The 14,654-nt window shown below is 33.6% G+C and overlaps 1 protein-coding gene across 1 annotated transcript; it reads left to right on the top strand.

The window, feature by feature from the left end:
• The first annotated feature begins 4,809 nt into the window (after positions 1-4,809).
• Positions 4,810-8,055, top strand: LOC107614085 (cyclin-D3-1-like). The gene is made up of 6 exons (XM_088497651.1): positions 4,810-4,873; positions 5,107-5,168; positions 5,695-5,881; positions 5,968-6,047; positions 6,692-6,751; positions 7,941-8,055. The coding sequence occupies exons 1-4, from the start codon at positions 4,810-4,812 to the stop codon at positions 6,021-6,023; spliced, it is 369 nt and encodes a 122-aa protein (XP_088353777.1). The 3' UTR covers positions 6,024-6,047; positions 6,692-6,751; positions 7,941-8,055.
• The last annotated feature ends 6,599 nt before the right edge of the window (positions 8,056-14,654 follow it).

The raw sequence follows: 14,654 nt of genomic DNA, 5'->3' as shown, positions 1-14,654 counted from the left end.
GTAATTTTGAAAATTTTTTTTCAAACCACTCAATTCATCAATCAATTCCAACCACAAAAATTAATGAGAAAAGAAAATCAAAAACTAAAACGGAACAAGTTATTTAATTAGAAAACTACAAGTAGTATATATAATAAAGTTATTTAATTAATTAAAGTGATTATCAATTAAAATAATAATTAATAAACTAATAATAAGTGTAATTAATGAAAGGTGTTTGCTACGGTACGATGATAAATTCATACGTACCGATACGTTTAAAATATGGACAAATAATAATAAGACATGTGGAATTTATTTTCCACGTCAGCATTTAATTTTTTTTAAATATATAGTATATCACCACTTTTACTAAAATACCCTTTTAATTAAATAAAAATAAAAAATATTTATTTATTTAATTTTACAAAAAGACTTAAACATCCTTTCTTTATTTGATTAGATAAAAATATCCTTTTAAATTAATCAAATTTAAGAATTCAATTAACCCTAATTTTATAATTTCAAATAATTGAAACAACAAAATAAAAACATATTAAAAAAAACAAAAAATCAAAATTGTTCTTCATCTGGTTAAACATATTAAAAAAAGAAAGAGAAGTTCTACAGAGAGGACAACTTGAATGAAACCGAAACCACTACCACTCGTCCACGCACCGAACATGGAAGCCATGGGAGCAATTTGGAAGATGTTTTAACCACTCCCCTTCTTCGAACTCTCCAAGACAGATGGCACAGTCTGTGTTAATCTCCTTGTGTTCTCCTCCTTCATTTACCTTGAACTGGTGTATTGGAAGAGAGCCAATAGCAGAATATCATAATTAAATACTAATTAGTATTGTGTTTGTGACTGGCACAAGGATGTTTCTGTTGTTAACAATAAACAAAACTTAGCATCCAAAGACTAATTATTTTTGGTAAACAGAACACAAAAAAGGAACCTTTTTTAAACTAAAACCAAAATCTATTGCCAATAATCAAATGCAAGATATGACATTTACATTGATTGCTGTTAACTTCATTTACATAGTGAAAAAATTAGGACTCTGGGAATGAAACTCTCAAAAATAGAAATTAATTAAGCTCATTGATGCCTTTGCCTTTTCCTTGAAGGAATTTGGAACCTAACACTAGGACTTGATGAACTCAATTGCCGTACATTGTTCCATGATGACGATGATGATCCAGCAGTGCCATCAAAGTTGAGCATAAAAGCCGAACATGCCGATAGAGGATTCGAAGAACACAATAAGGATTGTGATGATGGAAGGAGCTTTGGCTGCAGCAATGAAGAATTCTCAGTGCTATATCAAGAGCAAAAGGGGAAGAGGAGAGAAGAAGATGAAGAACACTGAAATTTTCAGAGGCGTGAACAAGAGGGTTTCTGAACCCAGACAAAGAACAATTTCGGTTTTTTTTTTTAATATGTTTAACTCAGATAAAGAACAATTTTGATTTTTTGTTTTTTTAATATGTTTTTGTTTTGTTGTTTCAATTATTAGAAACTATAAAATTAGGGTTAATTGAATTCTAAAATTTGATTAATTTAAAAGAATATTTTTGTCTAATCAAATAAAGTAAGGATGTTTAAGTTTTTTTTGTAAAATTAAATAAATAAATATTTTTTATTTTTACTTAATTAAAAGGGTATTTTAGTAAAAGTGGTGATATACTATATATTTAAAAAATAAAAAATTAAATGCTGACGTGGAAAATAAATTCCACATGTCTTATTGTTATTTGTCCATATTTTAAACATATCGGTACGTATGAATTTATCATCGTACCGTAATAAATACCTTAATGAAAATGACTTTAAAGCACTCCCGAAGAGATTCAATGCAACGAATATTCCATTTGAAAAATAAAAATAAAATAGGTCTAAAAATTAAGAAAAAGCAAAATAACGATGGGAATGATGGGAATGAAAAGTGAATAAGATTATTATGTAATAAAGGTATTCAACGAATATTCCATTTGAAAAATAAAATTAAAAATATAAAAGGTCTAAAAATTAAGAAAAAGCAAAATAATGATGGGAATGAAAAGTGATTAAGATTATTATATATGTAATAAAGGTATTAATTTTTTTTATTGAGTGATGAACCACTATTTTATGACTTAATTTGTATTGAGTGGATTTTATTAATTATTCTCACACTTATTCATGTAAATTGCATGTTTTTAAGATTCCTTCCTAATTTTGTACTATGATTGAAAACATGCTTTCTAAGCCTAAAAATTACTAATTTTTTATTCTCTTTTGTTACCATTCGATGTCGTGATGCGTTTGTTGAGTGATTACAGGATTAATAGAGCAGGAATAGCATAGAGGATGAAGAGGAAGCATGTTAAAGTGGAAGAATACAAGAAATTGAAGGTTTGAGAAGTTGGAAGCGACGCATACGCATGGCTGAAGCGTACGCGTGATCAAGCCATCTTCCAAGCGATGCGTATGCGTGTCTGATGCGTACGCGTGACCAGGAGCGTCGTCCACTGATGCGTACGCATGACTGAAGCGTACACATGACCTTGTGCAAAGTCCAGGCGACGAGTACGCGTGGCTGACGCGTACACGTGACGAGCGTCACGTGCTGCAATTAAGGGAATTCGCTGAGGGCGATTTCTGGGCTGATTTTGGCCCAGTTTTAAGCCCAAAAATGAAGACAATACGTTGGGAATAGAGCTGGGACAAACACACTTTCACTTTAGCTTTAGTTTTTAGAATTAGTTTTGAATTCTAGTGAGAGAAACTCCTACTTCTCTCTAGGGTTTTGATTTTCTTAGTTACTTTTCAATTGAATCTTGAGAGAAATTGCTGTTAGCTTCATTTTCTAATCATTTTTTTTATAGTCTTCTTCTTTACTTCCCTTAGTACTCTTGTCAATTTGATTATTTTGAATTCATGTTTAGATCTTGTTACCTTTAAATTTTGTTAATGCATTGAGTTATTTTCATATCTATTGTTATTACTTGTTTTATTATTGTTGATTATTATCGGTGGTAATTTAAATTGAGTTAATTTCTCATTTTTATCATGTCTTTTATGTTTGCTCACCAAGTGTTTGAGGAAATGTTATCCATGATCATGGAGTAGATTTCTTCGCTTAGTTTGGGGTTGAGTAATTGGAGCCACTTGAATTGTTATACTCAAGTGTTGATTGGTAATTAAAGATTGCTAATATTAGTTTGAACCTCACCAACTCTAGTTCTTCTCTACGAAGTAACTAGGACTTGTGAGTTAAAGTTAGTTGGGTTCACTTGACTTTTCTTCGGTGGTTAGAGGATAACTAAATGAGCCTTTACTATCACACTTGGAAAAGACAATGAAGATAGAAGTTCTGATTCTCACCTCTAACCAAGACTTTTTATATTGATTGATTATCAACTCTTACTAGTTATTTATTGCTCTAATTTCTAGTTATTTATTTTTTCTTGTTCTCAACTTCGAAAAATCTCCAAAAAAATTCTAACCAATAAATTACATCTTGTGTCAATTCTTAGAGAAAACGATACAAAATTTTACTCCCGATTATTAAATTTATTTGTGACACATTTTAACTTTAATTAAAGATAAATGGTTGATTTAGACTATACTTACAACATAATTTTCTTAATCAATTCTATACTTCACATCATTGAGATAGCATAATATAAACATAGGTGAATTCTTGTTCTAAAATCAAACCTTTGGATTGCTTTGTGAGGAGTTCAAGTTCTTCAACTGTGCCATAAACATCAAAAGTATCATCCACAAGAAAGATATATAAAAACCAATTTGGTTATCATTTGTCTCGCAGTGTTATATTTATGCTCAGAGTTCATAGCAAAAGGTCAAAAGAATACTTCAACCACCGTCTCTCTTGCATAAGGAACCTTTGCTGCAAAATCTGATTCTCTCCAACGCCTGTAATACATTTAATTAAAGGTTATGTCATGATGATTAATTATAGTTCTTTTTATTATAATATTTTGATAATCAATCGATGCTCTAATTTTGAATAGCTTCCATAACTGAATAAACAAATCATATATATTCTAAAGAGAATGACGAAAATAACATAATTTATTTTCTATCTTCCGCATGATCTAAAACAATCAACTAAGGTAGCACTTTTACAATTTATTTTGAAAAAATAAAAGAAATTAATACAACATGCACTACAAAAAAAATAGTTTAAAATGGCATTTATATTATGATGGTTCTAAAAAACTGCCATAATATTCAGATATTATGGCATTTTATGTTGCTGCCATAATTAATTTGCATAAAATGACAATTTTGAAGGATTTGGGCGGGTTTAACCGCCATTATCTGTGCTCATTGTTTAAAATAATCCAAACTCTCATTCAACCTAAAATTACACACCGAAACAAAAATGACGCAGCCACTGTGTTAGAGGAAGGACGAAAATGACGTTGTCACTGCGATATGCTCCAGTGACGATTTGCTCCGACGACGATTTGCTCCAGCGCTGATTTTCTCAGCGGCGTTCTCCTCCGACTAGAATCTCCTCTCCATCGAGATTCTGTTTTGTGAATCGAAACTCTCTCCCTATCTCCGTTAGTGACGATCTCTCCAGCGATGATCTCCTATGGTGATGTTCTCCCCGGCGGCGCGTTCTCCTCCTCCGTCAAGATTTTCTCCAGATCTGTGAGCTTCTTCTCCTTTTTCGAGCTTATGCTCTGCTAGCTTCTCCTCATGCATTAACGTGCCTTCTCCTCCTCGATCTATTTCTCAATTTGCGTTCTAACTTCTCGCTTCTAGATCTGTAACTAAATTCACATCCTCTTGTTCTAATTACTTCAATGATTGCAGGAATGATGCATAGGACAGATCAATGGCTGCGTGAATTTGATTCACAAATATTTAGTAATAATGCACTGATTGCACTCTATGTGTTTGTTATTTTGCTTCTTAGAAATTACTTCTATTAGTATTGTATTTGGCTGTATCTCCCGGTTTAAGGCTTGGAGTTTGTTCTTTGTTGCAATTGAGTTTCAAAGATTTTGTGATTTAACTTGAATTCTGCTTGTTTAAATCTGGATAAGTTATTGGTTGCTTGAATTAATGAATTCTTTCTATGTTTCGATTATTGATTGCAGTTGGTGCTTCTTGGAAGAAGGATCAAACATTGTTAACACTGCTGGTCGCCAAGGTTGCCTGGGTAAATACTTAACTTTCTATTTGCCAGTGTATGTCTAGTTAAGTTTTAATTCTCATGTTAAACAAGTATTCATTAATATTGCTACTTCATATGATGAGGAACACATAGATTCTTTGTATTGCTCAGAACCACATTATTCTGATGATGAGGAACATGATCATGTGTTTTTAGAATAAGACATGTTGTGTGATGATTCAGAGTTAAAAACTCTTGTATCAAAAGAGCAAGAACAAGAGAAGAATGGAAGAAGCAGCAGCCATGGTTAAAAACTTTCTCATTCTCTGCTCTCACAGCTTCTCTTGCTATTAACTACCTTCACAGATTCCTTTTCACCTTCACCGTGAAGAAGAAGCAGCCATGGTTAACTCATCTTGTTGCAGTTGCTTGCATCTCTCTTGCTGCTAAAATGGAAGAGACACAAGTTCCACTTCCTCTTGATTTACAAGTATGATTAATTCTATATATAAAGTAATAATAATAATACATTTTATTAATAATGAAATTTGATTTATGAAAATATATGTAGGTGGAGGACAAAAAACATGTGTTTAAGGCAAAAACAATAAAGAAAATGGAGATTTTGGTACTTTCAACTCTTGAGTGGAAGATGAATCCACCAACACCTCTCTCTTTCATTGATCATATCACAAGAAGACTTAAATGTTTTCAGTTCCTCAACACATGTCAATCTCTTCTTCTTTCTCTCTTACCAGGTAATAACTAATCTCTTTCTTTCCAATACGCTAGTCTTTAACTAATCCTTCAATTGTATGTTGTTTCTCTTTCCTCTTAACCACAGGACCTCACAATATTCAGGGTATTGGGGCTGGTTTTGTGCCCAGGAATTTGAACTAAGATATACTTGATGAAGTTATAGAGGTCTGTTGTTTTGCTTTCCCATCTTCTTTCTCCTCTCTTCCTTTTTTTTATAAAAAAAATAATAAACATAAAAATTTTTTGGAGTTATAATTCAATATGTCCTGTTTAGTATTCTCCATAATTCGGTTAAATAAAATTAATTAATTAATTCTTTTATCAAGACATGGCAGTTGCATGACTTTGTAATGAGTCATTATGCTTCATTCTTTAGTACAGGGTTCTTTCTTTAGTACAGGTTCCTTTCTGCATCCATATCTAATTACCATATCCTTGTTGGGTTGATCATTTGCTATCAAATTGGGTGGATGCTATATTCTGTTTAGAACTAGATCAGTAAATTTGGGAACATGCTAGGGTATTGATGGAATGATTGAACAATGTTTCTAAAAATCCTATAATCATGTTTTAAAAGTTTGAAACACAAGAAGTTTGAAGGCTCTTCTCTCTCTTCTCCAAATCTTGTTGAATATGTAACTGACTGATGAATCCCCTGCTCTCCATATTTATATTCAACTAAGCATCATATCATATCTATCCTGTCATTTTTTAATTTAGATGATGTGTTAGCAACTTTCGACTTTGATGGGGAATGAAAATGTCATTTCTGTTCTATAATTGATTCCTATCCCATGTGAATATGGCAGATATCGAGTGATGAAGCTGTTGAAACTGCAAAGCAATTAGCACTCTAAGAAGGCTTACTGGTTAGTATCACGTGTCATCTTCTAACTGTTTCTGTCATTTTAGTTGCAAAGTAATAATATATGCCATTTCCATCTTACCCTAATTGGGGGTGGGAAATAAAGTGTTCCCCCTTTTTTACTTGATCCCTTTTGGTTGTTGGAGAGCCACTAAAATTGAATTGAAAGATGAAATGATGGAACTAACCAACAATAAAAAGCAATAATAATAATCCCCTTCAATTCATTCAAACATTTATCCTTTAATAATTTGTTTCTATATGCACGTGTATGTGGCTTCATGGAATGACAGAATGAGTAATACTAAGAAATTAATTTTTTTTTCAGTTAATATGACTATCCCAGCATGAACAATATTAGATGCATGAGTGTGTTTTTTTCTTTAACTTGGCTACCCCAGGATGAACATTGGCCTCTTGATAAAGCATCCATATATTGTAAATTCTATCTCATCAGAGGCTCATGTACACTAAAACCGATATGATAAGCTTTGAGTTCTCAGTTTTAATAATAGCTACATAAATATTTTCTTTCCTCTTCACGAGGAAGTCCAATAAAATTAAGATACAAATATTAAATGAGATAAAAAAAATTATTTCAATATTTTCTTTTAAAATTTCCAAATAAAATACCCTTGGCGCTATATATAGTTCAGTCTTGATGCTAGTTTGAGTACCAGAATAAGAGATCCTTTGTATAATGAGACATTGATGGCCTCATTTCACGTGATGGATGAAAGGAAAATATTACTAGGAAACTAGAAAGTTCAAAGTATTCCAAACTATTGATAGTGGCTATATATAGATGATTTTTTATTTTAATTTTCTTTCTGTTCATTATAATCATTTTTTTTTATTTCTAAGTTCAGTAACTTATATATACATTATTTTTTTCTCTCAAGTGATTAGTTAGCTGTTTTAACCTTTATTTCTTCTTGAAAGTATAGTTTGCTTCTCCAGTGCTGTTTGTTTGATTGTAATTCTAATGCGCTTGTTTGGGTAATCTCTATGTGATGTGCGATTCTGTCTTTCAATTGTTGTACTCTATTAAGATTGAGGGAATTGAATTATTCTTTATGATTCATGATATGGTTGTGGTTGGTTTTGCTGGAGCCTGCTCTTAGTTTCTCACGTTCTGTACATGATAATGCTCTTTTTTCTGATGTTAAAATGATGAATTAATCCTACTGCAGGCATTGAATTTAAATATCAAATGCTTTTATGGCTTTAGCATCATTCACTTCAAATTTTGAAGGTGCTCTGGGGAAGATTATTGTGGAATTTGATGATTTGAAAGAACTAGTTTACTGTGATATTCCCAGAAAACAGAGGATTTATTGTGCAAATAGTTAGTGTATGTGAATTTTCTTTTTTGATTCAATAATTTCAGATTAATAGTTTCAGATTCAGTTTTCTATCTTTTTTTATTGTGCTCATAATTATATTTTTGTTGTAGGGATTAGATCAAGAGAGTGAGATTCCATCACCAAGAGAGTTAGAAAGTAGGTCTTCTGGCGAGCAACAAAGAAGCATGATCTTGCATGATAAAGATTTTATGTATTAAGGATTATATATACGTTAAGACAAACTATTGAAAAATATTATCTTTGATACTTTGTTTTTGGATTATGATTTTTTATTTTCGGAGACCATGTATGAGTTAAAAATTTTGTTATGATGTTTGATTTAAGGTTATGCCTTTTGGTTATTATGAGATTTTAAAATTTGAGTTCTAAAAATGTCACTTTAAATAGGTAGTTTCAATCTCATTTTAAAAAGTATAAAATTGCAATTAGGTAAAAACGACGGCTAAAAATACCATTTTAAACAAAAATGGTGCCATTATATCCTGGTAAAAACGGCAGTTAAAAAATGCCATTTTAAACGAAAAGGATGCTATTAAACCCTGGTAAAAACGGCGTTTAGAAATGCCATTTTAAACGAAAATGATGCCATTAAATACAGGTAAAAACGGCGGTTATAAACGCCATTTTAAATGAGAATGATGCCATTAAACCCAGTAAAAATGGCGGTTAGAAACGCCATTTTAAACGAGGAAGACGCCATTAAATCCAGGTAAAAACGGCGGTTACAAACCGCCATTTTAAACAACAACAAAACTGCCGTTTTATTTGGTTAAAATGGCGGTTAAAACCGCCATTTTAACCGCAAAAAAACTGCCGTATTATTCACTGGTTATTACGGCGGTTTTCTGAAAACCGCCGTAATAACCAGAATGGCGCCCAGAATTCCGGCGTTTCTTGGGAGCGCCATTTTCGGTAATAATGGCGGTTATAACCGCCGTAATTACCTTAAAAAACCGCCATTTTAACCCTTTTTTTTTTGTAGTGATGCCTCTGCTCTTAATAAATTTGAATTTGGGTTTCATATTATATTATGATTTTAATTGTCATTTATATTAATAATAACTAGGAATGCTTGGCTAATCAATTTGAATTAGTCAAATAGTAAGTTAAAATGTTTTAAATAAGTGTTTGGAATTTAAATTTATCCTTAAATGTATGAATATTATAGAAAATCAAAAATCAAAGAACTAGGCGAACTTGGTTAGAAGTTGTGTTATATGACTTAACACTGTAACCGATTAGTTAGTGTATTATGCTGATGTGTACAGTGATTGTTACAAAACTAATTTGTGAATTTGGTTTAATTTGGTAAAATTTTTTAAAAATATGTTTGTACTTTTTAAAAGAATAAGCATTTCGTTCATTGTTTCATAAATTAAAAAGTTCATATGTTTATACTAACAATTTTTAAGAATTAGAGGTGCTTTTGAAAGTATTTAAAGGTAAATTTTTTAAAGTTGACTTATACTTATCAAAATTAAATATCTAATATAATCTCATCTATTAATTAATATTCAAATTTAAGTCTTACATTAATTAATGTCTATTATAATATTTTTAAATTTTAAAAGTTAGTTTACCAAATGTGCTTATTATTACTTATACTTATTAAAAATTATTTTTAATTTAATTTACTAATTATAGATGTTACAATTTTTAAAAAATTATCTTTTAAAAACTAATTTTTATAAGTCAACTTTTAAAAGTAAATATTTTACCAAACTAAACCTTAATTAACTTGTGTAAGATAGAAAATTAGTTTGCAATAGGATAATTAGTAACTATTTATAGCAAGGGTGCTCACTTTTGTAAAGTCAATTTCGCATTCTCATTTTCCTAGATGAATGGTGATTGAATTGTGAGTAAGAAACACACTCTTTCTTCTCTAAGTTTCGTGAAGTTTTTCTTTCACTTCCAAAACTCACAACTTTAATGTAGTGTGATGAGTGTGGATGAAAGGGTTGAGATACTTTAAAAGAAATTTAAATGCAACTTTGATTTTGTCTCCCTACAGATTCAATTAACTTGAATGAAGTTTTGACTCCTTCTTGTATCTTTAATTTTATCTTCTTCTCTTTCTTCTTTTTTCTTTTTCATTGTCCTTTAAACTCTCACAATAAAAACTGATGAGAGCTACTTTGTTTTATGCAAAACCACTAGTGATCTGATCAGCAAGTTCTAGACTTCTAGGACAAAAGTTCTAAACCTACACCACCTATGTAAAACTCAAGACTTTTGAAAAATTTTATTTTAAATTAATTTTAAATTATATATATTTTTTATAATTTTAATTTTAAAAATTATTTTTAATAAAAATAATTAAAAGTAATTAATTAGTTTAAAATAAATTAAGATTTTTATACAAACTCTATTGTAATACCCGGTCTAACCGAAATTTAGTAAATAATAAGTTAAATAGGAGCGCATATGGTTGGAATATTTGGCAATTGGAATTTGATAATTTAAATACGATATTTGGATTCAGTGAATTTTTCCGAGTCAGAAAATATAGTTTTCTGCGTAAAAGTGCGCAGTGGAATTTTGACCGGCAGTACCGGCTGAGATCTGTCTGGTACTACAACTGAGAAAATTGATTATGGGTAAATAAGATTAAGAAATGAGGAATTATAATTAGGAAAGGTAGAAATATTTAAAGTGCGATTTAGAGCGCTAATCTTAAAGGTTTTGGCCCAAAATTGGGCCAATGGGCAAAAATAAGTGAACCGGGCCTAAGTGGGCCCAAGACCCAACATATATAAATATTAGTTGTGAGCATTTCAGCTCATTTTACCCTAAAAAGAAGGGTTGGGGCGCTGATTTGAGAAGAGAGAAGAGAAGAGAGAAAACCTAACTCTCTTTGATCTTCAAACCACCATAACTTGAGCTACGAAGCTCCGATTGACGAGCCGTTTGCGGCCACGCATTGCTCTTCTCATCCTCTACAATTCTATCTAAGTTTGGTGGTGAGTATTTCATTCATCTCTGCCCAGTTTTCGAAATTCCCCACTGTTACACGTTTTTGGGTAGTTAGTGTTGAAATCTTGTGATTTTGGGTGTTTAGGGATACTCCAACATGGATTCTAAGTGGGTTCTATCCCTACTTCATATGGGCTGAGGTAAGAAGTGCTCAAACCCTTGTGATTTGTCATTTTTATGAGCCCTAGGTTGATGTATGTATGTGACATTGGTTATGTTAGTGTATTTGGTGATGTTGGTGCACAATTGGGAGATTGGTATTGCTTGAGGAGCTTTGGTAAGGCTTGGAGCTAAGGTTGGTGAAGAATTCCAAAGAAGAGGCTCAATTGGTTTGGCTACAAGAGGTACGGTTTAAGTTTCATTTAAGTACCGTGTGTTGTGATGAGAATTCCTAGGCTAGATGCCCCTAGGATTAAGTTTGGATTGTGTAAATGGTTGGTGCTAATATGCATAGTTGACATGTAATGTGAATTAATGATTGGGTTGAGAATTGTGTGACCTTGTATGCTTGGTGTATTGAGAATTTGATGTAATGGGTAATGAGTATTGATTTGTGGTTTATGCATTTAAATTGTGAAAATTGGGCCGGAGGCCGTGAATTTTGGGCCGGAGGCCGGAAAGAGGTAAGAAAGGTAAGTCGATGTGTGCATTGTATGATGGCACAAGTGATTGGATGAATTTCAGATAATGAATATATGAATGATTAGGTTGGTTATTGAAGAATAAGGTTTGAGAAGTTGAAGTGTGGAATTTGGTAATTTTGGGTGAAATTATGTAGACGAGGTATGTTTGGTTCGGTTGAGATATATTATGTGATCATATATGTGATTATGATTATTGATGCCTTGATGGTATGATGATGCATTAGAGATATGTATGTTGTGATATATGCTTGGGGAATGATTAAGGTTGATTTGTGGGTGAAATCACGTGATAGTGAGTATGATATTGATTACATATAATGATGGTTGATTGGAAATGGTATTATTGGAAATTGGGATGAGGAAGGATGTATGACATGATATTGTGTTTGTCCTTTAGCCATTTGATTGAGAAGTGTTAAAATGGTTAGATGTGGTTTTGGGAATTTTTGGTAAAGTGTCAATGTGTGAGTTGAGGATGGCTTGATGTAGATTTTGGTACATTTTGATTGATTTCAAAAAGGGTTGAAATTGGCATGTTTTAGTTGATTTTGAAAAGAGTTGAAAATGGCTTGTTTTGAAAATGGCACCTAGTGGTTTTGTATGAAAATATGGTTTTTGGGCATACTTTGACGAGACATAACTTGGACTACGGATCTCTGTTTTGTGCCAAATCTGTTTAGAAATGAAATTGGATCTGAGATGTCCATGCCGTTTGAAGAACGGGTGAAAAATGATTTAAAATGAGAAAGTTATGTCCGTCGGAAGATTGGGGGTTGAATCTGTAAATTCTGCAGCTTTTAACTTAGAAAATTTTTAGCAGAATGACCTTCCCGCGTAGGCGCACTTGGCGCGTACGCGTCGTTCTTCAAGAAGGCACTATCCACGCGTGCGCGTGGTGTGCACGGGCGCGTTGATGCGCTGCACCAAATGGCCAGCTATTTTCCCGAGAGTTATGCCAGAGTTGTGCCAGTTTTGTGCCTGGGGCGCAAGAGCACCCACGCGTACGCGTGGCTGACGCTTGCGCGTCGTTTGGCTATTTTTCAACCCGCGCGTCCGCGCGTATGACGCTTGCGCATCGATGAGTTTTGTGGCCATCCACGCGTGCGCGTGGAGTGCGCGTACGCGTGGCCCTGTTTTCATGCCAAAGTTGATTTTTGAGTTTTAAAAGCCAAATCTCATACTTCTAAGCCTCCGATCTCACCTCTTATGTATTAAATCATTCTGATATGCCTAGCAATGAGCTAGGGGATGTGGTAACTTGCGAGTGAAGCAAGGGGAAAAGTTATGATCAATGATGATCAAAGATGATTATATGAGATATGGAGGATGACGGTGGAAGTACCGTGTATGCCATGAGCCGGAGGGTTATATTTATTGATAAATGGCCCGTTCTTGATTGGACCATGAGCCGGATGGCTGAGTTATTGCCGAGTTACGGCAAAGCCATTATTGTTTATGGCTGAGTATAAATGCATATATGATTAATGAATGAATATGTTAAATGGATAATAATGAAAAAATATTGAAATGTGATGTGCGACCCCGGGTAGTAGGCAGTGGCGTTATCCACTTGCTCCGGGTATGAGACGGAAAAGGAGGATTATGATAAACGAGTTTAATCGTGGGGTTTTGAATAAATGTGTATTTGTGATACCTGGGTAGTAGCAAGGGTCGTGGTTCGTCCCGCTTGCTCCGGGTCATTGTCTGAGGATTGATAATAATGAAGGGTGATTATGAATAAATATTTATTTGTGATACTTGGGTAGTAGCAAGGGTTGTGGTTCGTCCCACTTGCTCCAAGTTAATGTTTGAGATTTGATAACAATGAATGTTGATAATATGAATTGAGATTGAATGAATATATGTTTGAGATGCCTGGGCAGTAGCAAGGGTTGTGGTTCGTCCCACTTGCTCCGGGCCAATGCTTGAGATACCTGGGTAGTAGCAAGGGTTGTGGTTCGTCCCACTTGCTCCAGGTCAGAGATTGCGACGCCTGGGTAGTAGCGGCAGTAGTGGTGAATCCACTCGCTCCAGGTTGAGCTTTTAGACACCCGCCTGGGTAGTAGCCGCAGTAGTGATTATTTCACTGGCTCTGGGTTGAGCGGGCAGTAGCAAGGGGGTTGTAGCTCAAACCTACTTGCTCCGCAAGGGGTGTTTCTGTCCAATGGTTAGCTACCAGGACATGTCGGGTTGGCTATATAACCGACAGATGATATCATCAGCCATAGGGCAGACATTCATCATTTGCATATGTTTGAATTGTTTGGGTTTGCCATTTGTCTTGGATTTCTACATCATATATGCCATGTTACCTGACTATATGCTACTTGTTCTACTTGTATCATGTTTGTGTATTACTTGCCTGTATTGCTTGTGTTTGTACAACTGAGAGGCCCCTCATGCTGGTGTCGGTGGGTGTGAGGGCTGTTCTTGATGGGATGAATTGATGATGCGATTGCATGATGATGTATTGATATAGAACTGCTGAGGCAGAACAACTGGTGATGGTTTTGCTTATGATTCTGAGTCTGATTCGTGGAAGAGTCAGCGAGTTGGGAAACATGTGAAACATGAATTGAATTTAGCACTCCCTTATGACAGTTGCCTATTCATGGATTAGTGAGAACCTAGGATGAATAATTGGTGAAGAAGTTTAGGATGCTTAGTGAGTTTTGTTGCAGTACATTGAATTTATTTGGCACTTTTACCGTACTGGGAACCCATGGGCCCGGGGTTCTCATTCCGTATATATCTCTTGTTTTTCAGATACAGGTCCAGGTGCTCAGAAGTGAGTTGTGGGTCGTCTGAGAGACGGCGAAGATCTTTATTTCCTCTACTTTGTGTTTTGATTAGAATCTCTCCACCTTTGTTTTGGAAAGTTTATATTATGTATTGAACTCTTTGAATTTAGCTATAGAGG

Source organism: Arachis ipaensis, chromosome B8 (genome assembly GCF_059453495.1).
Source record: "Arachis ipaensis isolate K30076 ecotype BB chromosome B8, ASM5945349v1, whole genome shotgun sequence".
Taxonomy (NCBI): domain Eukaryota; kingdom Viridiplantae; phylum Streptophyta; class Magnoliopsida; order Fabales; family Fabaceae; genus Arachis; species Arachis ipaensis.
This window is presented reverse-complemented; position numbering and strand designations above follow the sequence as displayed.